Source organism: Mauremys reevesii, linkage group 3, assembly GCF_016161935.1.
Source record: "Mauremys reevesii isolate NIE-2019 linkage group 3, ASM1616193v1, whole genome shotgun sequence".
NCBI classification, from domain to species: domain Eukaryota; kingdom Metazoa; phylum Chordata; order Testudines; family Geoemydidae; genus Mauremys; species Mauremys reevesii.
Genome location: NC_052625.1, coordinates 13,783,103 through 13,809,180, shown reverse-complemented (window position 1 = coordinate 13,809,180; position 26,078 = coordinate 13,783,103). Strand labels below are relative to the sequence as shown.

Sequence of the window (26,078 nt, the reverse complement as noted above, 5' to 3'; positions counted from 1 at the left end):
TGGACATCTTCAGAGAACTATCCACGATAACTCCAAGATCTTTTTCCTGACTCGTTGTAGCTAAATTAGCCCCCATCATATTGTATGTATAGTTGGGGTTATTTTTTCCAATGTGCATTACTTTACATTTATCCACATTAAATTTCATTTGCCATTTTGTTGCCCAATCACTTAGTTTTGTGAGATCTTTTTGAAGTTCTTCACAATCTGCTTTGGTCTTAACTATCTTGAGTAGTTTAGTATCATCTGCAAACTTTGCCACCTCACTGTTTACCCCTTTCTCCTTCCCTACTGCTGGATCCCAGCACTTCCCGGTGCCTGTTTTGCTGACAGCCCACTGAGGTGAGTCAGGGGAGCATCTTCAAGATCGGGTACAGGAGCTGCAACGTGGTGCTTAGTGCCAGGCAGCTCAGGTGGAGTCCCATGCAGCCTGAAAACCCTGGGGGCGAGTGAGGGGAGCAGGCTGGGGAGAGGCAGTGGGAAAGAGGGGGTGGACCCTCCTGCTGCTGCTTCTGCTACTGGGGGTGCACTGAAGCAGCAGCAGCCTCCAATGTGCCTATCAAGGAGAAGGGAGTTTGAGGGTGTCACGTTCCCCCCTCCAACAAAAAGTGACTGACAATTCTCCAAGCTCCTTCCTAACAGAGACGACCCAGCCCCACACATCATCGCCACCCACCCTGATGGGGCACGGGGGGGACTGTACATCCCAACTGTGTTGCCCCTTTTGTGGGTCTTGTTTTGAACACTTGCTAAATGGACTGAGGATAGTTCAGGCAGGGAGGGATGCCTGCAAGCTCTGCAAGGGGCTGGCCAGTCACAGGACAGGGAGCAGAAGGAGGTAGTTGCTACTCTATGTTGTCTACATACATATCACATTTCGGGGGGTGGGGGGAGGCAGAGGCAATGTGTGTGACGGTCACATGCCCCCACAGAACCTTTCAATTGCATGCCCTCCCGCCCCCAATCCATTGTTACTCGTCACCTCTGCCTTGCAGTACGCTCAGGAAATCAACAAAGTCAGGCTGTGTCAGATCAAGGTAGAAGCAAATTCCATTCCTTTTCTCCTCTGAGTATGGGGCCCTGAAGTTCTCTCTTAGGGTACGTCTTCACTACCGGCGGGATCGGAGGGTAGCAATCGATTTCTCGGGGATCGATCTATCGTGTCTCATCTAGACGCGATAGATCGATCCCCGAACGCACTTCTGTCGACTCCGGAACTCCACCAACGCGAACGGCGGTAGCGGAGTCGACATGGGGAGCCGCGGACGTCGATCCCGCGCCGTGAGGACGGTAATTAATTTGATCTAAGGTACTTCGACTTCAGCTATGCTATTCACGTAGCTGAAGTTGCATATCTTAGATCGATCCCCCCCCCCAGTGTAGACCTGCCCTCAGATACCTACGCTCTGCAAGGAGGGGGAGTGGTTTGCTTAATAGCACAGCCAGCAACAGAACACAGATCTCCTGAGACCAAATCCACTCTCCTATCCACTGGGCAACACTGCCAAAGAGTAACACACTGAATGAATTAGAAGCTATTGCAGTCTTTGGAGCGCACACATAATATACTCCAGACACAGTATATTGCTAAGTAAGTGGATAGCCACAGTCTGTGCTAGCTGAAGTACTCAAGGGGTCTTCAATTGTAGCCTCCCTGAGAGATCACTGCAGTAATTGAATCAGGAGGTGACAGAGGCATCTACAAGAATAGTGAGATCAGGCAGAAAGGTCACGATTTCCTTGACACAAGCCCAGACTGGGAGAAAAAAACACATTTGGCCACTGAGACTTTCTGGATAGCCAAAAAGCAGCTATGATCCTCATGAGCCACCTGAGGCCTGATTCTCATTTACTCTGTGGCCCCTGTACATCAGCCTGGCAGTGTAAAGGGGTCTTATAGTGGGTGAACGTGTAATTCAGGAGGTTCGGGCTGCTGGAATCTGAGCATAGGCAAGAACATCCCTCAGAAGCAGCAATCCAACAGAAAGGATAAAGCATTGTACAAGCAATAAAAAGAAAAAAAGCAAGGTAGGGTTGAAAAATAAAACAAATAAAAATCCCTAATGATGCACACAATACAAATAAATCAGTTACTCTGAGTTGTTTTGGGTTTTTTCATTTACTATCCATTAGGTTTTCTTACATTCCAAAGAGGAGACTTCCCTGGGAGACACAAGACAAATTACTAACATTCCCTAAGTGCTCCAGAGAGCTGCCTTTCCTCTGATTCATTTTGGTACAGGGACAGCTCAAACTTTAAGTTCTCATTCAGGTTTTAGCTCCTGTGATATTTTTTTCAGTCACAATGAAATCGTACCAGCATCATTAATGAAGAGCAAACATGGACAAAGCACACGAAAAAGCCATAAACACAGACAGCCTTATTCTTCCCTCACTTACATTAGTGTAAATCATTTCCTTCTTGAAGTCAGTGTTTGGTGCTATAAAACTAGTTTTAATGACTGGAGACAGAAACAGCAGAGATGTGGAAACAACCAATTCTCAATATCACAGGGTTAGGCTCCTGTCTTACAAACACATTTTTGCATGTTCTGATCTTCGCTATCAGGAGTAGTTCCATTGATTTCAAAAGTTAAGCACATGCATAAGTATTTGCAGGATTGGAGCCTGGATATGTAGTCGATCTTGAAAGAAAGTTAACGTTTTAGTTTTTGCTGTGGCATGGCAAGAAGATGCCAACTGCTCTCTTTTTACTGCCCAATTTATGAAAGTCAGAAGGCAGCTAAAGACTGCACATACCTGTGGGGAAATATTCACTCATTTTCTTCTTGAAAATTTTGTAGTCGACCTCCAAAAACACACAGAAGATGACACGGTCCATCTGTAAGAAACAAAATTATTCACAGTGAAACTAGAGTAATTATCAATGTTCAGAATAATATTTAATAACAGCACAGAACTGTTTGAACTGACATTTTGTATGCCAGCTAAGTGGAAGAACATTGTGTTTTGTGTTTACTGTATGAGCTGTATTGTAATATACAAAACACCATTTTTAACTGCAGTTCACTACTGTGTTCTTTGTTAAATGCCTATTGTTTATGCAAACCATGTCTGAGCATGGTATAAATGTGCTCTGGCATTCCAGCTAGGGTGACCAGACAACAAATGTGAAAAATCGGGATGGGGGTGAGGGTAATAGAAGCCTATATAAGAAAAAAGACCCCAAAATCAGGACTGTCCCTAGCAAATCGGGACATCTGGTCACCCTAATTCCAGCTGAGTACCTAGATGCAGTGTTTGATGGAAGAGTCACACAAGGTGTGTCTAGCAGGAGTACAATAGAATAAATGGGTAAGCAAAGAGCTCTTTATTCAATCTTTGCCCAACAAACATATTTGCAAAACTGTTTAGCATTTTAGGATGGCTTGAAAAGCTTTCGTGTGGTTTTAATTTACATGAAACTATTTACTCTCTATATAATATAGCCAGAAATGCAACAAAAACAAAAGCTGTTTACAGAACAAGCAGCACACAGGGTAAATAAAACATTTAATATGCCATATAGTCAGTGAGGCCAAGCATATAAATGGCACCATAACACATAATGTGTGCAGCACCCGCCACCTTTTAAAAATAAATTGCCTGGGAGATCATTATATGTGAAAAGGTTTCTCTTAAAAAGAGAGAGAGAGAGAGACAGACACACACACACACACACACACAGAGCAACAACTAAATACTGAAACATTGCAGGAGGCTCAATTCAACCCTTGCTTATGTTTGTACCACTCAGCATGATCCAGGGCACAGGGCCCCAGCAGCAGAAAGATCACCTACAACAGGGATGCAACACACGTACCCAACACATGTCCAGCCTGCACCCAGCCAGCGTTTCCGCAAAAGCAAGTGTTGCTAGCCAGAAAGATCAGAGCAATGAGGATCCAGCCTCTATGCTGACAAGTCCCTTATGGAGACCTCACCACAGTTTAAAGCTGCCCTCCTCCTCCCACTCCGACAGGTGCACACACTGCCTTCCCCTGATGGTGTATGGGGAGCTAGAGCCATTGTGCAGCTCAGGAACAACAAAGAACCGTCAACATGAAAAAACTCCTCCTAATCCTTACTAGAAAATCTTGGCCTTTCAGAAAAGCAGCTTCTTGGTAGAACTTAAGGGCCGGATCCTGTCCTCAAATACTCACAGACAACTCTCCTATCTCAATGCAGAGAAATCCACCCTTTCATTCCTCCACGTAGAGCAAAATCTATTTACCCTGGAGTGAAAGTGCCAAAAAAAATGATGGAAGAATGTTATGCCGGACAGTGGTAATGGCTACCGGTGAGTGAATCTTTGCATCAAAGAGAATCACAGCCCTTATTCAAGTCAGTGTGCAAACCACTCGTAGGCTCAATGAAAGGTGCAATGAAGCCCCTTTAAGTAGTGAGACAGCTGGAAACGGGTGGCTAGCAACCAAGGCACTTGGCTGCATGGAGATCAGAGCTAACCTAGGTAGATTAGCATGGATTTCCCTGATGGAAAGCACAGGGCTAGGACGCTGGTTTTGTAGGCTGTGCGTGTTAAGAGTCAAAAGCCAGCAGAAAGCCTGGAGAAACCTGTGAGCGGGACTCTGACAGGAAGCAGAGAGTCAGAGCTTCTTGAGCACAGTGTGTGCTGGGGAGGCACAAGAGAGCATTTCTGAGCAAGGAAACTGCCAGCTATTGTTTGTTTCTATTGTATTCAGAGAAACAGGACTTGGTGCACACGCTTTGTAAATAAACAAGATGACACCAGAGAAATACTTGATTTGTATCATCAGTTTCTCCTAATGGAAACAATCCTGAAGGGACTGAATATTAGCTAACTGCTCAGGTCATAGGGGCACTGATGCAACGTTTTAGAATGGAAGGCCCCAATCCAGCAAACATGTACATAGGTACTTCGCTTTATCCATGGGAGTAGTTCCACTGAAGTTAATGGGGCTACACACAAGTGCAAAGTGAAGGCTGTGTGTTTGCAGGATCGGTGCTTTACGCTTCATTTCCTTAATTTATATTGACTGTAAACGTTGATTTCCCCAGTGATTGTCAGGCTATCCTACATCATCATATTCTACCTTCACCTCCTGGGCTTATTGGACCGGGTACTCGGATACTATCGTGATGGGTATGACCCAAGGGTGGTGATAGTCAGTCTAACAAGGCCCTGCATCTACAAGCACTTATCAATCAGAGAATGAATTTTAGTCATGCACTATGACTAAAGTCTATGGTGGTCTCTGTGTGTCTAGTCTGTTATGCAGTCCACATACAGTCACAGTGTTTTATTTTAATTTGGCTTTATTATATGCTCGCTCTCTATTTTTTTTCCCTGTACACAGTTGACACCCTTAAAATATTCCATGAGCTTGAAGGATTCTAGTGTTTCTAATGTAATGCTCTAAAAACAAGGCATCTCTCTGGAAATGGCAGTATCTTTCAAACTGGTGGAACGTTTCCGGTGTCCTCACTGCACATACTCTATTTATAAACCTGTTCAATTTCTTCTCAGTGTGTGAAAAAAAGTGTCCTGTTTTTAAGTATGCATAAAAATGCTGTGATGACAGCTCGAATCCTGTGTTTATCTGATTGAATGGCATGTGTTGGCAGATAGTAAATCTGAAATTAAACCAAATTCTAGCATCCTGCCAGTCACTGAATATTTGATCTGACATACCCAGCTAAAATAATTTGAAATTAGCTATGGAAAGTAACCCTTGTCTTCACCACTTCCATTCCAACCACATCAAGTAAAGGTTTAATCCAGCATAAAATCACTTGGCTGCTGACTCACAAAAGCTCAGCAGGACTTTTGGGACCTGCATTTGAGTTTGCTACTCCTTATTCTAAAGGGCAAATCTCCTCTCTTGTGACTGTGGAATGCCAACTTGATTAGATATTTCATGCTGCCCCTTCACGGAGGGAAGAGAAATAATATTGAGGGACTCTACTTGGCACGCTCAGGGAATCTCCAATGTCTTATTGCAGGTGCTAGCTCTTCCACAGCTGAATGAATACCACTCAATTGAGGAAAGGGTTTAACGAGGTTGCAACTTGAGGGTATTCAGGCTCATCCTTGATTGACAGCTCTGTTCTGAAGGCTAGTCTTGGATGCACCCTTCCCCTCTCAGAGCATGATTAAATTCTGCTCCCTGCACAGCTGTGAATAGGTGGATCAAAATAACCCAAAAATTAGGAGCCCTGCATCACAGGAGGCAGGGAGTTAAATTGCATGAGTCGTTTGCTTAGCAGGCAGCTTTACAGCTCCAGGCTATGGACCATATTGATTTTTTTTCCTTGAGAACCTATGCTACTTGACAGGCACCATTTAAGGTTGAGAGGCATTCCTTTCTTCCGATTTGGTTAGCTGCACCTGATGCATGATCTGCAGCCTTCTAGGCCCTGTGAAGACCGAAGCTGTTTTACACTGGACTGAATCCTGAGCTGGACAGTAAGACCATGTACTTTATTAGAAGGACACAGTGAACTTAAAAATCACATTGCAAATGTTTAACTGACTACATATAACATATAACATCTAAGATGATCATAATTTGAAGCTGGCGGGGAGGAATACTGTATCCTATTTATTTAGTTTTGTTTCCAATGTGAATTTGAAAGCACTTTGTGTTTAATGAGTTGGTTGATGGTCACTGCCTTGTGAGCTTGCAATGATAACTTCTCTCTGATGCACTGCTCTGAGGAGAGATCACATGCCTGCTCTTCCCTGGCCTCTGCAAGAAAGTGTTTAGCAGTAACACAGCTGATGATGCCCAGCAAGGTGCTAAGCAAGGGATCTGTGTTTCCCTGGACTCCCCCACAGGGCCAGGAAGAAGCAGGAGCCTGGGGCAGATAGAACGCTCTTCTTCCCTCTCCAGGACCTGCAATTGTCAGGTAGCAATAGGACCTGGGGTGGGCAGAAGGGTTCTTTACTTACCAGGCCTTTTCTGCAGGTCTAAGAAAGGCATTTATTTAGGGTTGCCAACTCTGTAATATTTAAAAACCGGACACTCCAGCAGGAGTGCCAGAACCTCTTCCCCCTCGGGCCTCACCCCTGCCCTGCTTCTTCCCCCCAAGGCCCCATTCCTGCCCTGAAGCCTGGCCCTCATTCGTTCCTCTTTCCCCCTCCCTCCGTCACTCACTGCTTTTCCCGTCACCCCCCTCCCTGTGTGGGTCAGGAGGGACTTGCCTGCAAAGCCGGGGCTGAGAGCTGCAGCCACCTGATGCAGGTAGGAGGTGGCCCTGGCTGAGTAGGGGCTGGCCTGGATGATGACTCAGCGCCTCCCTACCACCCCCATCCACAGTAACTGGACTTTGAGTGTTCCGGTCAGTAGATCTGACTGGACACTGTCAGGTCACCTTTTCGACTGGACTTTCCAGTCAAAAATGGGGCACCTGGCCACTTTACATTTATTTTACTCAGGTCTATTCATTAATCATGGCCTCCAGCCACAACATTATTTGTAGCTGTCTCTGGTGGTATGGTGTCAGTCAATACCAGCATTAATCTGGTATTTTCTTTGGGGTATTGCAGAATTGTACAACCCCCTTTTCATGCGCAGTTTTAAAGAGAGTGCTCTGTGCATTTTAGTGTCTATATTTAGTATTAATTATATTATGGTAGGGTCTTGAGGCTCCAACCAAATCAGGTCCTATTGTACACTGTACATACACATAAAAATAATCCCTGCCCCCAAGAAATTACAGTCTCAATATACAAGAGACACAAAGGCTGAGAGAAAAGAAGGATTATTATCCCCATTTTACAGATGTGGAACTGCGATACAGAGACACGAAGTAACTACCCATGGTCACAAAGGAAGAGCTGGAAACTGAACAGAGATCTCCTGATTCCCAGTCTAGTGCTTTACTCAGAAGGCTATTCTTTCCTTTTAAAAGAGTCACTGTGTTCTAGTGACATTAGAACATGAATTGTAGCCTGGCCACTTAGAATCATAGAAATGTACCACTGGAAGGGGCCTCGGTAAGTCATCTAGTCTAGTCAAATGTAGTGCTGTTACCACTGGCCTATTCTTCCTCTCTGTGACCATGATTTCCCATGACAGCTGCATTCCATGGAAAGAATGCTACTGCTGACAAACAGAGCCACGCTTGTGACCACGGCCAGCAGAAACTTCACAGAAGTAGCACCAAGAACACAGACCTCACTGGCTGAAGAAATAAGAATGACCACAAGCCTAATCGCATTCAGCATTAAATGCAACACCCACATGTTCACGAGGCTTTCCCACAATGGTACCCTCTTCCTCACAGATTAATAAAGAAATAAAACCACACCTCAAACTGCTTAGAGCCTGCTACATGGAGGTCGAGAGACAGCACATGCATGTGTGAGCATAGTCACCTTATAACGTATGGGAAGAGCTCAGCTATTAAAGTGATGAGGGCTATTTAAGTAGTTAGATACATTCTAAATTGTAGAACATCTCAGTTTTAATCTCAGCTATTGTGCTCTGGCCTCCAGCCGATCATTTCTCTCTCAGTTTCCCCATCTGAGAAATGGGGACAATAATACTTACTTGCCTTTCTAAAAGAGTATGTCTACATAGCAAAAGCTGTGCAGGGACTAGTCTACCTTCAGCTAGCACTGGTAACAACAGCAGTGAAGATGGCACAGGGCAGGGCTCAGAGTGGGCTAGTGAGCCAAGTAGGTACCCAGGGTCCATGCTGCGTTTGTGCATTGAGGCCTATGCTATGCTTGCTTCACAGTTGTTACCTGAGCTAGCTAGATTAAAACTAGCCTGGGTATGTATTGTCAGTTATTAGATAGTAGACTGGACAAGAAAAAGAAGGGGTTTCTTAAAGGAGGGACTTAATGAAATGAGGACTTGCACACTGCACCACACTTCAGAATCGATGTGTATATTTGGCCAAGACTAGAACCATTGATTCACACTCCTTTTCCAAAATTGAATGGATCAAGGTCTAGATCTGAACCACACCCTCCGTTGGTCCTGTGTGTCAAACTCTGCCTTCTATTTTGTTACTGATTTGTACCTATGAACAGCCGGTATTTGTGTTTCAGTAAGGGCAATCTCCTTTCATGCCTTTCTGTCTGCTTGCTTCTGTACTCAAGATATCATGGTTACAACCACAGAACTGCTCTTGGATAGAACTTCACCCAGGTGTTGATGGCCAAACACAAGGGTTCTGCACCAGGAGTGCTGAAAGCTCCCTACAAATGTGTGTGTGGTGGGGCCCATCTAGGGTGACCAGATGTCCCGATTTTATAGGGACAGTCCTGATTTTCACACTTGCTGTCTGGTCACCCTAGGCCCACCGGCACCCAACAATGGCCCATTCTGCACCTGCTCCACTTCTTCCCCTGAGGCCCTGCCCCCTGCTCACTCCTCTCTGCCTCCTCCCCCCTCCACTTGCCCTTAAGGCAAGTAAAAAGTCACAGGGCCCAGCCCTCCCCCTGTTCTGGCACCCCTGTTGTACACCCCTTAAGTCCTTAAAATAGGATTTAAGTGGTGCATAGGCATCATGCTGACCCTCAATATGAGGGGGGGGGGAATTTGACTATTGATGAACAGTGTGCAAATTTTCCATAATGAAACTCACCTGCTTTCAGGTTTCATTACAAACCTGAAATCCAAGCCCAGATTTACTAAGGTTCACAACCTTTCGAGCAAAAGTGTATTGAGTTTCAGGCAAACCAAGGACAGGTAAATTTTAGGCAAACACAGGCCAATGCCTGGGTCAGCCTTCAATGCTCTTGCTTTCTACACAAACATTTATGCTTTTAAAGCAAAACATATTGGTTTTGTGGTTCACCATTTTGAGTTTGGGGGTTCTTTGAACCTGAGGTGAGAACCCATATTCCACCCCTCCTGCCAGGGTGGAACTGCAGAGTTTGCATTGCTCTAATAATGGTATACATTTAGCACTATCACTTCACCCCAGGAGAAAATAGCTGTAGAAGACTAGCTGTGAGGAAGTATCTTATTTAAGACAAAAACACCCACAAAGCAATATTATTAGTGGTCTGATATTCTAGTTTATGAATTTAATTCTGCCTGGAGTGACAAGTAATTAAGAGACCAAAGGCAAAACAATCACCTGATGTTTATTATGAGTTTAAAAGATTAGATAGGGGTTTAGATAGGGGTACAGATTATTGTGAAGTTTAGACACTCTAACAGGATATGCAGTGGTGATGCACTGAGCCATGAAATCAAGATAAATGTAACGTTGTCAAAAACATTGTCAAAACAGCCCTCACTGGCCGACCAGTAATACTGAGGGCAGGAGTCCTTTTTACCCGAATCACGCAAAGAACAAATTAACTCTCTTGTGGGTATCGCATATACCATCAACAATTATTCTGACATAAATGTATGGTACATTTTAAAGCAAATGAATAACACCCCCATTTTCCACTCAGGGTGCTTTTTACCATAGATCTCAAACACGGGCATGCAATACAATCTGATTAAATGTATGGTGTAACTCTGGCACAGAGTGGTTACATAACTTGCTCACAATCACAAAAATTGCTAACAGCAGAATAGCAGTAGAACCCAGGTCTCCTCAATCCCAATCCTATATTTTATCCCTTGAACCAAGCTGCTTCTGAAACAGGCCTTGAGATTCATGTACGAGGGCAACTGAAACATAAAAGACTAAATTTAGACCTGATATAAAGAGATACAGTTTCACTTAATACCATCAATTTTTAATCTGGCACATTATTTCAATGCGTAATTTCATTGAGCAAATCCATTACAAATCCCTTCTCTAAATCAGACTGTTTGTCTTTACATCAGAAAGCGTGTTCCCCTCTAGAGAGCACATTGCATGTTTTCAGTATTTTCTTCTTCCCCCATTTACTGTACTCTATACTCAAGTGTATGTACAGCATTCTCTTCTGAGGCCTAACTGTGCTGAGCTGTTATTCACTTTATTTTTGTTAATGAATCATTTGTCATTCAACTAGAGCAGCTTTCCAAACATTCAAAAGAAGCAATCTGGATTTCAAATAGAAATAGCTAAAAATCAAAATAATGGTAATTCCTGAGCAAATTTGCAAGTTGGCTGCAAATAAAAGCTTGCTTGTCCTAGCTATCTGTTACTGCATATGATCACAAGACTGAAACAAACAAGGAATTAAAAAAAGCCCAACTCCTCCTATTGTTTACCCTATGATCACTTCCAGTTTTAAAATACAACATACAAGGCAGGAACTACTTGCTTCAGTGGCCTTGTTGCAGTGTGGATGCTGCAAAATACATGATGATAGCATGTACTGCTAACAAAGCAAGATTGTAAACTCATTGGTTGTTAAAAGCACTGCATGTCTGCTCTTTTGGTCAACGGTTAAAAGTTGCTCCGTAACTGAAAGAAGAAACAAACCCGTAAAAGCTACCCAGTGCTAAAGGAAACATCTCGGTTTATTTATTCTGATGGCAACTGAAACTCATCACTAAAGGGGCAAGATAGTACTTTAAAAATGCATTTGTTTTTACCAAGATATCCATCAATCTACAGAATTCAGTTTTATGCCACACAAATATGATGACATAAGCGCCATTAATCGTTTTCAGCTTAATACCCACTGCCCCTTGAAGATGCATGTTTGGAATATCTGAAGACGACCTCCATTTTTCACTGCTACCAGTCATAGGGCCGCTGACACAGCCAAGATAATCCTGTATTCAGCGATCCTAGGGGAATGAATGGATTTTGATGAATGTAATTTGCTATCTCAATGACAAATGGCAAATGTGAAGAGAGGATATGCATGCAAATATAACTTTGATAAATAAGGGCTTGTGAAGGATAGTACTCAGGAAGTATCTGGCAGACAGTTTTACAACAGCCATGCATTTCTCAGGAGATAAATCATCATCTTAAATTAAGTTATCATTATACCTTCATTGTGAATCTCCATTGGAGTAAGACTGCATCATAGCACAAAAATCAAGCAAAATTTTGTAATCAATGAACTAACTTTTAGCAGTATTCTCTTGTTTTAGGACATAAATTATTCAACACCACAAAGATTAAACACACTGTAGTATAATTGGGCCTACGTTTTCAAAAGTGACTGCTGCTTTTGAGTTCCTCGGAGTTTTTGGATGGATCTCAATTTGATGCAACTTAAAGCAATCTGATATTCAGAACACACAGAGCACCCACACTCTTGATAATCAGGCACCATGTTGGACACCCAATAGCTGAAGCATCCAAAATCACTAGCTACTTTTGAAACTTTTGGTGGTTTTAGTATTTTACAAGCTGTTGTAATGTTGAGTAACACTTTGCAATGCTGAATGCGATAGTTTCTTCTCTCCGTGTATTGTCAAAAGGCCAACATGAGATACAGCATCACTTGTCAAGAACCAGCGCTCTGTATTTATTACCTAGGATCAAAATCAAAGGATGCTTGGGGGCATATAGAAATGTATCCCTGTTCTACCTCTTTGTATGAGTCCGTTTACAGCTGTTGCAAGATCCTGGAATCTCTAATGGATACTAGATTAAAAAAAAGTCCATTGTCCCATGGTCATGTTATGCAGGAGGTCAGACAAGAGTATCACAATGAGTCCTTCTGGCCATAAAAATGTATGACTTTGTGAATCTTTTTTGATCAAATACCTGTTTTAATGTTTGATGTGTAGAAATATAGATCAGATTGGGAGTCTTTTATCAATTCTCCAGGATGTTCTTTCTAAAAATCCCTCTTTCATCACATTTCCATCTCGATGTGAAATTCTATTTTTTTTTTACTGGAAAATGGTTCGCATTCTATTCAAATTGTAATTGTAGAAGCAGACAGCCCCAAGGAATACAGATAAGAAAATAACAAGACTTGCTGTACATAGGATTTACAGAAAAAGCAAAGATGCAACAGAATCTGGAAGGAGCATGTGTCCTGTTAAGTTGAATCACCTTGTTGATAAGTCATTGCAGACAAGAGGTGAAATAGAAATGGGAGATTCCCCTTTGTTTTCAGTGGGGCCAGGATTTCAACCATGTTTGTTTGTTTGTTTGTTTTGTTTTTTTGAAGGGTATAACAATTTCTCACTTGCACACTTCTTGTTACTCAGAGATAATTGAAAACCCCCATCTAAACCAAAGCACTGATAAATTTCAGTACATGTCTATCCACTCCCTTCAGACTCAAAGAGAATTATTACATGTTTTCATTGATCTGACTGTGTAAAATTACAACTGTGTGTAAACTTAACAATATATGGAGATCAACCCCCTTTCAGAAATCCAACACAATGGTGGCACTCCAAAATAGTGCTGCTGAAGATATTTGGGTGTGTGTTGGGGGGTCTTACATGAATATACATTACTCTTTTAAAAATGTAACATTTATATTTAAACACTTGGGCAGGGGCGGCTCTAGGGATTTTGCCGCCCCAAGCACGGCAGGCAGGCTGCCTTCGGCAGCTTGCCTGCGGAGGGTCCGCTGCTCCCGCGGCTTCGGCAGATCTCCCGCAGGTGTGCCTGCTGCGGGAGGTCCGAAGCCGCGGGACCAGCGGACCCTCCGCAGGCACACCTGGGGGAGGTCCACCGAAGCCGCGGGACCAGCGGACCCTCCGCAGGCAAGCCGCCGAAGGCAGCCTGCCTGCCGCCCTCGTGGCGACCGGCAGAGCACCTCCCGCGGCTTGCCGCCCCAAGCACACACTTGGCATGCTGGGGCCTGGAGCCACCCCTGCACTTGGGTCCCCATCCTGCAAAGTTGGTTCATAACTTTAATTATGTGAGTAGTGGATGGGACTACTTACATGTGCAAAGTTATAAAACATACCTAAATCTATGCAGGATCTGGCCTTAGTAATGTTTTAATATACAATTTCAGTAATTTGATTTTTAAAATCCATTTTAGGCCAAATAAAATGGACACTATCTTTTTCTAAGGATCTCATGTTGCGTTATTGCCTTTATTTTCCATATCTTATTTAATCATTCTAATCTTCATCCTGCATTTAACTAGCATTCAGATTTGGGCCTGACGACAATGGAAAGAGTCCCATTGACTTCACTGGGTTTTGGACCAATAATATTATGCCCTAACTATCCTAGCAAGAAGACACTGATACATCCATTTTTGACTCCGAGTATATCTGGGGAGCCAAAAATTCAGTAAGTGGCAAAAAAATACACATTCAGTGATGGAGTGATAATTTTCTAGAATAAGCTGAGTTATGTCACCATCACTCCATTTGCAACCTTCCATTGTGTATTTCACTGCCATGCTCCATGGCCCTCTTTCTCTTTCACTTGAATAAGATCATCTCTAGAGTTAATGTTGATATGAGAAATGAATAATTACTCTGTCATGATAATTAAAAAGTACATGCCGGCTTCTAATGTTAAAAATACATTAAATACATCATAAATGCACTACAGTTATAAAGCTGTCTCTCAAATATTTTGTTGTTCATTGTTAGGTAGAAATCCATCTTCCTGAAAATCTCTGTACAAGAACGGGCACCGCAGAGCACAACTCACCAGCAGGCACGAAGCCAGTGCCCGCATTAGAACCCACACTGAAACCTACGCATGTAAATATTACCGTATCTTCCACCTTGAAAGAAAATGTATCACCAATTTAGCTGTTACTTGCAGAATTCATTTACAGATCAAATTAAACACATTAACATGAGCCTTTAAAGACCATTTCTAAAGGACAAAAGCTGATTTGTTCAAAATACCAGTCCCTATCCATCTCTCTCATCCTAATGTAGAGGCTAATCTTTGTGATCAGAAAAAGCAGAGCCAGGGAGAGTAGGCGGTTAAGAATGATTTTCAGCACTACTGGAAGTGACTCCACTACTCCTGGGATATACAAAACAGCGTTTCTATCTCAATGAAGAAGGTCAGTACAGGATCCTTTACTTAACAAGTGCCATGTAAACTAAGCACTATTATTAAAACATTTTATCTTCCTCTGTCCTACCAGATAGTTCTCCCTTCTTTTTGTACAAGATGGTTTTACATGGAAGTAATTGCATCTAGTATTTAATTAAGACATTGGTGTGGTTAGTAGAAAAGAATAAACTTTCACAGTGCTGAGGTGTTACAAAGAATTGTAGATTGACAAGTTACTGTGCTCTACCAGCAATCCCCAACTTGTAGTGCCAGCAGTCCCATCTCTCTGCACCACCAACTAGCACAAGGACCACCAATCCTATCTCTCTCCACCACTTCTAACAAGCAAGACCAGTATGCCCCAGCTCTTCTACAACATCCAGTAACAAGACTGACTAGGGTTTTGGAATATGATCATGGATTATGACTTGGTCAAACTGCCCCCATGCTAAAGATTATTAAGCAAGCTTGATATAATTGACAGACATCTTCCCTAGAGGACATTGCAACTTTAATATACTTCATTCTAAAATCTCTGCTAGGATATAAATGTCAACTGTATGCCAACATTTTTCATAAGGTTTGTGGCGTGGAGGGGAAGAGAACCATCTCTAAGGAATTAGTATAAAATTAATTAATAGATGGTAATAGAATGACAGCTTTCCAAAAATAGCAGATGTTCCAGCATTTTCTTGAGTCTTGCTGCCTAACCTTTGGTACAGTAATTCCATAATATGCATCTTCTACACCTAATTCTGCTTCATAACTGGAATGCCAAAGATGGCTGTTACTGATTTCTGCTACAGGTCACAGCGAAGAAGCAGCAGAGGCAAATAGGAATTGATTTACCTTTATTAGCGGGGAAAAGAAAACACCTCGTTTGCATTTGTGCTATATACTGCTAACAGTCCATCTAGTTACTCACCATCAAGATAGAAGAGGTTCCTATTACAAGGATGTTGTTCATGTGCAATTGACATTAGCACAATTTATATCAACTGCCCAAATGCACTGATGTGTACAAAATTCTCAAAGCTATTTATTGTCAAACTGTCAATACTAAACGCACAAAAATGGAACTGTCATTAATTCGTGAAATAAAGTATGTTTGCACAGCACTCTGAAAATGTAAAAGCACTTTGAATAGCAAGGGCTAACCATTATTATTTTTACTTGTGTGAAATTACTACATAAACCATAAACCACTATCACCTCTTGTGGAAAGTACCTTTGGGCCAGAGCCAAATCCTAATATATGGCACTTCTGATAATATACAATATCTGTCAATGGTTCTATTTTGATTTCAGCTGAAAATTCTCTTTAAGACCTTCATTACAATGTTCTTCACAATATGTATTAGGTAAATGTACTTCCCGGTTTTGCAATGATATACAGACATTTATGAAAATAAGCCAATGTTTTATTTCATTTTTCTCATGTGCCTAAGACACCTCAGAATGGTTTCTCCTTCACCACAGTTAACCCTGGTGCTATAGGCTGTGGGTGAAACACGCTGTGGCCTAGTGGCCAAAGCACTGCACTGGGATGCCAAATACCTCTGTTCTATTCCTGGCTGGGTGATCTTAGACAAGTCATTGCCTCTCTGTGCCTCAGTTTCCCCATATGTACAGCATTTTGAGATCTGCTGCCAAAAAGCACTATTTAAGCGTTACCTTGGTATTATTATTACTACTACTATATATTCTCATTCTACAGCCACCAAGTTTCTCTCTGTTTTCCCCTTCTCTGATCAGCCAATTTGTCTTCTATTCCTTATGTCTGGATGACAGAGCATACGGGCATAAATGTGGATCTTTCTCCTGCTGTGAGAGCCCAGAGGCAGCTCACACAAGATTGTATTTTCAAAGGGCTCCCTTATCTGTACCTACAATATTTATAAGAACATCCATTTGCACAGCACTTAAAAAAAATCTACTTGTCTGCTTGTGAAAGGTGAGTAGGAAACTTTACCTAAGTTACCAAATTCTGCAGAATTCAGAATCATTTAATCATCAGTTATATTTTTGGTCTTTATAGTTTCATTAGTAACCTTTTAAATGTGAGCACAAGCAATGTTTACTTCCTGAGTGTCTGCAACTATGTAGCCACCATGTGCTAGAGAGGATGCATGAATGTAATCCCTTAAGCAGTTTAAGTAACGATAGTTAAGTGTGGCTCTGTCACCCCAAGCACCAGCTATCTGAGCTGCAGTGCTAGTAAATGACCTTTTAACTCCAAACATCTGAATCATTTGGCTAACATGTCTCCCTACATTGTCCTATGCTGCCATCCATGGGTTCATCACACTTGTGAAGAAAGTATAAAATAACCAGAAATTGACAAAACTTTAACGTTTTCATGCCTTGAGTAGAGAACAGGAGAATGAGGAGTTACAGCAGGATTGAGAGGCCATCGGCAGATTCCAGACCTAGTATTTGTAGAGGCTTTGATGCTCTGGCTGGGGAATATTCTGTCTGTGTCATAACTCTCCAAATCAGAGAACATTTTATGCCTAGTTAGTATTTGGTTAAACACACTCTCTTCCATAGTGTGAATTCATCTGAGTGGGTTTAATCTACCCAAGAACACTTAAAGTAAATGATCTTGTTCAAATGTAGTTAATAAGACTAACATTTATAGCTCATAAGCTTATTTATTCAGCATAATATTTTTATTTTTAAGAGAGAAGGAAAACTGAAAGGGGAAATATCTGTTAAGGTTAACAACAAGCTGTTTGAAAGAGAAAATAATTTAAAAAAAAATTCCAATGTATGTTTGAACTGACTTACAGCAGATGAAACATTTTACTATGCTTATAAGTTTATAAACCACTTTGGGGGAGCTAAACGGCATATCTTCTCCACAGGTTAAACACAGCAAGATCATCAGTCAGAGTCTAGAAATGAGCAGCTCTACAGGACTAGCGCACAATTCACCACAGCCGGGAATCTGTGCTCATGAAAGGCCTTAGGGCTGGGTAAAGGAGGAGTGTTCCAGGCATGTCAAACATGAGGTGAATTGCTGAGACTGTGTTGGAGGCTTGCTCAGAACCTGCTCTGAGGCCTGGTCTACACTAGAAAATCAGGTGTGAAAAATCCTCACCCCTCGGTAGCATAGATAAACTGACCTATGTCTCCATGTACAGGGCTAGGTTGACAGAAGAATTCTTCCATTGACCCAACTATTGCCTCTTGGGAAGGTGGATTATCTACACGACAAGAGAATCCCTCCAAATCGACATAGGTAGTGTCTACAATAAAGTACTACAGTGGCATTTTAAGTGTAGACAAACCCTTATTCTGCCTCTAAAGCACTCAGTATTTCATGATCACTGAAATTTAAAATGATCTAATTTTAGTTAGAAACAAAAAGGGAAAAAATACAGGGGTTTGGCTCTTGTGGATGGAACACAATGACTCACATCCTCAGCTGGCATAAAATAGCATGGCTCAATTGACCTAAACAGAGCAACCCCAATTGACACCAGCCAAGGATCTCTTCCCAGACTGTCAGCTCCATGCAAGTGCAGCGCATATTCAGTAATTCTCTGTTAAAAATCCATATGGCACATTCAGTATTAGGCATATACGTTACTAACTGGTATTAGAACCAAAGTAATTATTTGGATTTATATGATACCTACCTAAAGCTTTACAGCCTGATGGAATTTTAAAATATCATCTCCTGCAAACATTTTTAATGAAGTAATCCAGCCTAAAATAACACACCCATATCGCAAAATAAACAACCAGATACTAATCAACCTCTCCTCAGTATTTCCTGCCAATCTTCAGTTTTCAGGGACTGAAATACCTGACAAAACAGATGGAACTAAACATCAAACTCCAGGTAATTTTTGGCATTTTCCCCATTAAACACTAAGGACCTGAACACTTAAAATACTTATGCATGTAAGTAACTTTACTCATGTTAGTAATTACTTAACTTCAAGTAAAGTTACTCATGTGCATAAGTGTCTCCAAGGTCAGTGCCTAAGTGATTATTTCAACTGACATAACTTGGCAACAAATATCAATTTTTAATATCCTAGGTGCAAACTAGCACCTGAAACATGTCAAAATCTCTAAAAAACCAAATCAGTTTTCTCACATATTTTGTCTTCTAAAAATATCGGCTCCCTGGCTCCTGCATCCAGTTAAATTATAACCCTCTAAAAAAGTGGATTTAGAATAGAAACGATAGAAGTCCTAGAACTGTAACATTGCAGATGTGGGACTACAACAGATCTAATCTTTCAAGGAATTTTGTGCTTGTGGTTTGAACTGCATCCTGCTGCACCATGAGATGATGCTTTCTTGGGGGCAGAAGTATTTTTATTATCTTCTAATTTTGGTACACAGTGAATAGGTACCTTCTGTCTAGCTAGGAACGACGTTGTCTATTACTAAAAAGATCTGGTTGGACTGATGAATGACATAGCTCCTAGGGGAATAATACAACTTTCATGTCATCATAAACTTTCATCTATCTGTGGCACTGTATGTGTGTTACTGTCACACACTCAGTACAACCCCAAGTATTCAAAAATCATGAGACTGGCTTACAAAGCACAAGATTTTACAAAAATAATAAATGTTGAGTTATTATTTGCTTTCTGGTTTCTGAGCCTTTAGAGTGCACTCTGGACACATTTTCAAGCTTTTGGCTGCAACCAGAGCCATCCCTGGGGGAGGTGTGCGGCCCAGGACAAATCAGCCCCCACCGGCTTGGGGGCCTTGCTCTGCATCAGTGGCTGGGCTGGTGGGACGGATCCGGCCTGGTGCTGGGCCCTGAGGAAGTGATGAGTTTGTCTTCCAGCAGTGGCGCTGGAACATTTTTAATAGTGGGGATGCGGAAAGCCGGTCTCTTTACCCCTACCCCGCACAGAGCTGAGGCCGGCAGCCGGGACCCTGGGCACGGGGCGACAGCAGAGCCCCGGGCACACGGGACTGAAAGCCGAGACCCCAGGTGTGCAGGGACAGCAACCGAGACCCTGGGCACGGGGCTGGCAGCTGGGAGGCTGTGGGTGCTGCAGCACCCTGCACCCCTAGTTCCCCCACCTATGTCTTCCGGGACCGACCGCGCCAGCCAATCGCACCAGCCCATGGGATCCCCTAAAGCATAGGGCCCAGAGCAGTCACTTCAATTCGCCCTACCCAAGGGATGTCTCTGGCTGCAAGCCTGAGGATAGATTTTTTTTTTTTTTTTAAAGCTGAGATTCTCAGCTAATCATATGCTTCTGGCAGCTGGGGCTTTAAGAAAAACATCAGCTATAATGAGAGTTGGCAGCAGGCTATGCTGTACACTGCACTATCCTTCACAACTCAAGCAGGAGAAAAGAGATGCAGCAGTTCTGAGAGAAATCAAATATTTATCTGAAACTGATAAATAACATAGCTATTTATTCTCAAATTCTCTCTGGTCACAATCCATTTCCACTGAACTCAATGGGGCCCCTTCTATTGACTTCACTGGGATTTGGACCAGGCCCTCTCTGAGACTTCTCACACACTTACGCTACCATACACAAAGGGTAAACAATAAAGGCCCAGTTTTTCTCCCAGCAACGTGTGTGGATATCTCCACACGGGCATCTCCACATTGCTATCCTGAAAGGGGAAGTTTCAGTTCTGTAGCACATTCCCCTTCCCCTGTCCCTCCCTCACAGATGCCACTTCATGGACCCCCTTCCCCTCCCCCCCCAAACACACAGAAAGGACTCAGTGGGTTTCTGGGGGTGGTATATGGAATGAGGAGGTTAATCGGGGGATGGCCTATTCTCTGTTGGATTGCTCCCCACTCTGCTTCAGGATTTCCAAATGGAGATCTGGGCAGGAAGTAATGTGACCCGGAGCTCTATTGCTGCCTTTCTGGATTCCTTCCAGTGCTGCTACTAAGCATCAGCAAGGCGACTGCACCAATGAGCATGAGGTTCTTGCCAAGGAGAATGGGCCCAGCAGAGCAGCAGTTATCCCTGTGGGATGGCTCAGTCCCAAAATCCACAAAGCAGGCCTGCAAAATCTGCAGCTTTCATAACCCTTCCTGCATCCAGAGGAGGGTGCCAGGAAAATGCTGCAGGGGGACCCTTAGAAAATCTTCTCTTTTCTGTTAGCCTATCTTCCCCACCAAGAGATTGTCCTAAAGAGATCACCAGCCAACATATTAGTAATAGGTCTACCAAAAAAGTGACAACTTCAATAATATTCTCCATTATAAAGTTCATTGACAGTATGTTGCAGGGTTTGCAAGTCCATTTTTCTGGATGTTTGGTAGGAAAGTGCTGCAAACAGGACTCCAGCAATAAATTTCAGTATCCAAAATGCTAGCTTTACAAAGAACAGCACAGCCACAAACAGATTTTGAAGTCTGCTACTAAACAAATTTTGGCAACAGAAAGAAGTTATTAAGAAAAACTTTCATTCACAGGAACTAAAATGTGTTCTCTAGTGAAATGAGACAAGTCTGTAAATCGTTGTGGTTTTTTTTCCACCCAGTTCTTAAGATTTAGAACCATATTCTTTCATTTTATTCATGTTGTGTTTATTTAAAAGGTTCAATCTGCCTTAAGTCAGAGCAATTTTGAATGCAAAATGGTTTTTATCTTTCTTTTATGTGCTGGTTTTTCATGCAGCCGGGATAGAGTGGCTCATCAAAAGAAAGCAGGGCGGACTGAATTTTATCTCACTATTATTGTGATATAGCTGCAGTGGGCAATCTGATCTCATCAAGATACAATTGCAGTAAAGATGTCTAAGTGGATGTCACAGCATAGCTGAAAGATACTAAAGTGAAATGAACCAAAAAAAGCAATCTTTCCAATGCAAATCACAACGTTCAGTTGCAGGGATTTGTAGGCAGAAAATGGGGTGGGGGAGAGACAGCATCCTCACGAATGCCTGATTAACACTTTAAAAATAATTTTGAACACATTTGGTGAATGTATAATTAAGGGATTTACAACATTAAAACCTGGAGCTCTGTGCAGCAGTACACTAAATGAGATGATAAGTAACAAGGGAAAGGGTGAATTATACCTCCTCCCACTGCCGTCTGAACTACTGTCTGCTAAGATAAACACTGCTGATTGTTTTCAGACCTCCTCTCTAGTAGACAGAGACTACTAATTTTGGCAAATCGATAATAAAAGACAGCTAAGAAACTCAGACTCATTTTGTGTAAGTCTAAAAACACAATGGGCCAGATCCTCAGCTGCCGTAAATAAGAGCAGCGCCACTGAAGTCTATTTAAACCGCCTAAGGATCTACCTCCTCCTCTATAGGCGGCTTTTTTTTTTCAAATGCTGCATTGATAACCACAAACTATTATTTTAATTTCCTGGTATAGTAAATGCTTCTCATCACATGTGTGTTTTACATTTTTTTCTTTAGCGTTCAATTAGCTTTTAGGGTATCAAAATTAGATAAGAAACTCTAAGTGGTTTACAATAGTACATCTTTTCCAAAGCAAACACTTTTGAAAGACAAGGCATCGTATGACTGGTATTTAATTACATGTGTGCATGAGTGCGTTTTGAAGCTCTGTTGGTCTCTGGGCCTTTTGTAAAGGAATATATCATAGAAACAACACGGACAATGCTAAATGCACTGAAACGGATATACACAGAAGACATCATAAACCACTTTCAGGCAGGCACTGTGTATTATATACCATACAAGATGGCCGATGCATATTCCAAGAAAAACACTAACACTGACTGAACACAAGCCAAAGCATGAATAAAGGTTAGACATACGCAACGTCCTGCCCTTCTGCTTCCTATTTAGAGAGACGACCACTCCTAGGCATATTATTTCCAATACACAATTGCATCTCCTATAAAGAAATAGTTGTGGTCTTTGCTTGACTTTCGCAGCTCAACTCCAGACTGCTTGGAATTCACATAATTTCTTCTGAAAATTATTGAGGTTTACCATAATTTGATATTGCTGTTCCTACAGCTAAACTTAGGATGGCCATCACAGGATAGTGTTTAAACAGCAATTCTACTGGTTGCTCTCTTGTTAAAGCCATTGCCTGTGGTCATTTTACTAAAAAGCATCATTTAGTCTGACAGTGAATTGTTTAAATGAATAAAAGGAAACAGGGGAGGGGAGGAACTCACCTCTCTCGAGAGAAAGGCCAACACTATACACATTAATCTCAGAGTTAACCCTATAAATGGCACTCTCATGAGAATACTGTATGAGTTTTTAACAAAGTAGACACAAATACTCATAACTTAAAAAATGATAGGGTATTTTCTCTAACAGGAGGATGGGAATTTCAGCAGATCTGAAGTGGTTGTTATCTCAGCAGAGATTTGCTCAGGCACATCAGTTCCCTCCTGCGTGGGAAATCAATAGGATTCCTTGTAGATTAAGGGCCTTGTATAGCCATCCAACATCTTGACAGATGAAAGGAAACAGGATGAAGTCAGTCAGTCAGTAGGGCTTGACAGTGGTGTGGGAGAAGAGCCTGAGGCACGAGTGGCAGACCTTCCACAGTGGTTACAGGTTCACTCGCTAGATGGAGGTTGGAATGCACACTGCTTCCTGGCTCTCCTGCAGGCCTCAGGCCTGCGCTCTCTGATGGCTCTCCATGATGACTACATCAGCCTTGACCCAGCTTCTCCAGACTGAGTGGCCGTGGGTGGGGTTCTCCAAGTTCTCAGTGGGAATCTTGCTTGACCTTGTTGGTGTCTTAGAGCCAAAGGTGACAGAGGTTTAGCTGATTCTCATATCAAGTTCTCTATCAAGGCTAAGTGAGCTGGTTAGAGTTGAGCCAAGATAGCAGAAGTGATCTACATTGTCCAGAGCTTCATTACTTACGTAGATTTTAGGAGGGATGTTACTGCCCTGTGACATGACAACTGTTTTCTTGATACTGATTATCATGCCAAACTTGATACATGCAACAGAGAACTTATTCATCGTGATCTGCAATTCATCAGGTGAGTTAGAGACAAATGCAGCATCACCTGCAAAGAGTAGATCCTGAATAGTGAGCTGCATGACATGCCTTTTTGCTATGAAATTGTCTGATGTTGAACAAACTGCCCTCCCTCCTCGATTCAATTAATATGCCAGATTGATCATTTCCAAAAGCATACTTGATAAGAATAAAGAAGAAGATGCCAAAGCCGGGAGGTGCTAAGATGCACCCTGGCTTCATGCTAGTATCAATGCTAAAGTCAGACAAAGTTTCATTTTCATACTGGATAGTCGCCTTCATTCCCTCATGAAACTCCTTAAATAGGGAGGGTACTTTTTGTGGACAGCTAATTTTCAATGGGATCTTGTATATGCCATTTTGGCTAACCATGTCAAAGGCCTTTTGTATGACTACTACATAGAAAGATGCCAGTTCACGGCTTTTTTCTTGCAACAAGCACATTGTAAAGGACATATCAGTCATTGAGCATCCAGCTCAGAATCCACACTGGCTCTCAGCAAGGACTTGGAGTATTTTCAGCAGGACCCTTGGAAGCACCTTGCTGACCATGCTGAGCAGAGATATCCCTTGGTAGTTGTTGCAGTCTGCTCTGTCCCCTTTATTTCTGTATGAAGTAATTATGTTTGCATCTTTCAGATCCTGGGGCATGTGGTTTTCTTCCCTGCTGGCGCAGAGAAGTGCGTGGATGTAGCTCACAAGCTTTCCCCCCACTGCCTTTAGGAGCTCCAGAGGTAACTGATCATTGCCTGCTGCTTTCCCAGGCACAGTCTCTTTGATAGCTTAATCTACATCTTCATGAGTTGGTATTTGCTGCAGCTCCTACACTGTTGGAAGCTGGAGAATGGCAGCTAAGGCAGTATCACAGATAATGGAATCCTTTGAGCAGAATTCTTTGTAATACTCAATCCATCAGTCAAGTTGTTCTTGTCTGTCAATCAGGACAGTACCATCTTTCGCTTTCAGGTTTGTAGTCTTTTTACAAGTTGATCCAAATGCCTTTTTGATTCCATCAGAGGTACCACGAAGGTCCTCACTTTCAAAGCAGGTCTGAATCTTTTTGCACAGGTCTGGCCAATATTCTGGGCACATTCTCTGGGAATAAGGGTCTATTCATTAAGAATAAGAGTGGCCTTGGGATAAGAATCAGACCTTCTGACTCAACATGCACTCCTGATCCAATGCAAGTCTCACTGCTCAGTTCCACTGCCTGGGACAGGCACATTGTTCACTGCAGTAAGCTAAAAACTAGTAGAGATGAGCAAATTCCAACAGTTACGTGGTACCAGTGTAGAAAATAAAGTACAGAGCAAATTAAGGAGGAAGTGCTTCCTACTCATAGGCACCAACTCTGTGGGTGCTCCGGGGCTGAAGCACCCACAGGGAAAAAATTGTAGGTTCTGAGCATACACCGGCAGCCCCCCTATCAGCTTCTCCTCACTCCCACAGGGCCTCCCACCCATTGGTGGGCCCTGTGGATCAGCGGCTCCCCCAACCTCCCGCCTGCCGCGATCAGCTGTTTCACGGCGTGCAGGAAGCTGGGGGGGGAGGGAGGAGCGAGAACGCAGCGCGCTTGGGGGAGTGGGTGGAACTGGGCAGGAAAAGGTGGGGCGTGGTGGAGCGGGGGCAGAAAGATGCGGCACAGGGATGGGGCCTTGGGGGAAGGGATGGGGTGAGGCCGGGGCAGAGCCGAGGGTTGAGCACCCCCCGGCACTTGGGAAAGTCAGCGCCCGTGTTTCTACTGCTAGTAGTCCCACTGAAAATATTACTCCTGGTGGTGCTAGCCCATTGGGGGCCCTAAGCAGGAATATTTTTGCTCCCCCAACACATACTAAAAAAGCAAATAGGAGGTCCCCGTTGAACTGCTCGAGGCCATAAGCAACTGCTTCGTCTGCTTATGCCTAGCATCGACTCTGGCCTGGAGTATGCATTTGTAGGATCAGGCCTTAAATCAATACAGGGAACTATTTATTTTAATTCTGTGGCTGATGCAGAGCCCTATTTGTTGACTCCTATTGCATTCCTTTACCTGACTGGCAGAAAAATAAGTGCAGCATAAGGGTCAATAATGAATTTCAAAGCTGTAGTGTTCTGTTGGTGCACTTGCAGGGCTGCTGGCAATAACACTGGTGGTAGTTGTCTGAGCTGTTACCCACAGCATGATGGGTACTACTTCTGATCTGACAAAAACTCCGGTCTCCTAGAAAAATACCCTATCGTTTTTTTTTAAATTATGAACATGTGTAAGGCTAATTTATTCAAAGAACTCCTCCTGTATTCA

At 42.7% G+C, this 26,078-nt stretch overlaps 1 protein-coding gene across 7 annotated transcripts in view; it reads right to left on the bottom strand.

Annotated features, from left to right (window-relative positions):
* The window catches only part of MACROD2 (mono-ADP ribosylhydrolase 2), a 1,304,535-nt gene that overhangs the window by 112,710 nt on the left and 1,165,747 nt on the right, over positions 1 to 26,078 (bottom strand). For all 7 annotated transcript variants that reach the window (XR_005596087.1, XM_039529899.1, XM_039529898.1 and 4 more), the window contains one exon: positions 2,761 to 2,842. Coding sequence is in view for 6 of the 7 variants with exons in the window: in XM_039529899.1 (XP_039385833.1) it covers positions 2,761 to 2,842 (82 nt within the window). In the remaining variant the exon portion in view is untranslated. The remainder of the gene's footprint in view (positions 1 to 2,760; positions 2,843 to 26,078) is intronic.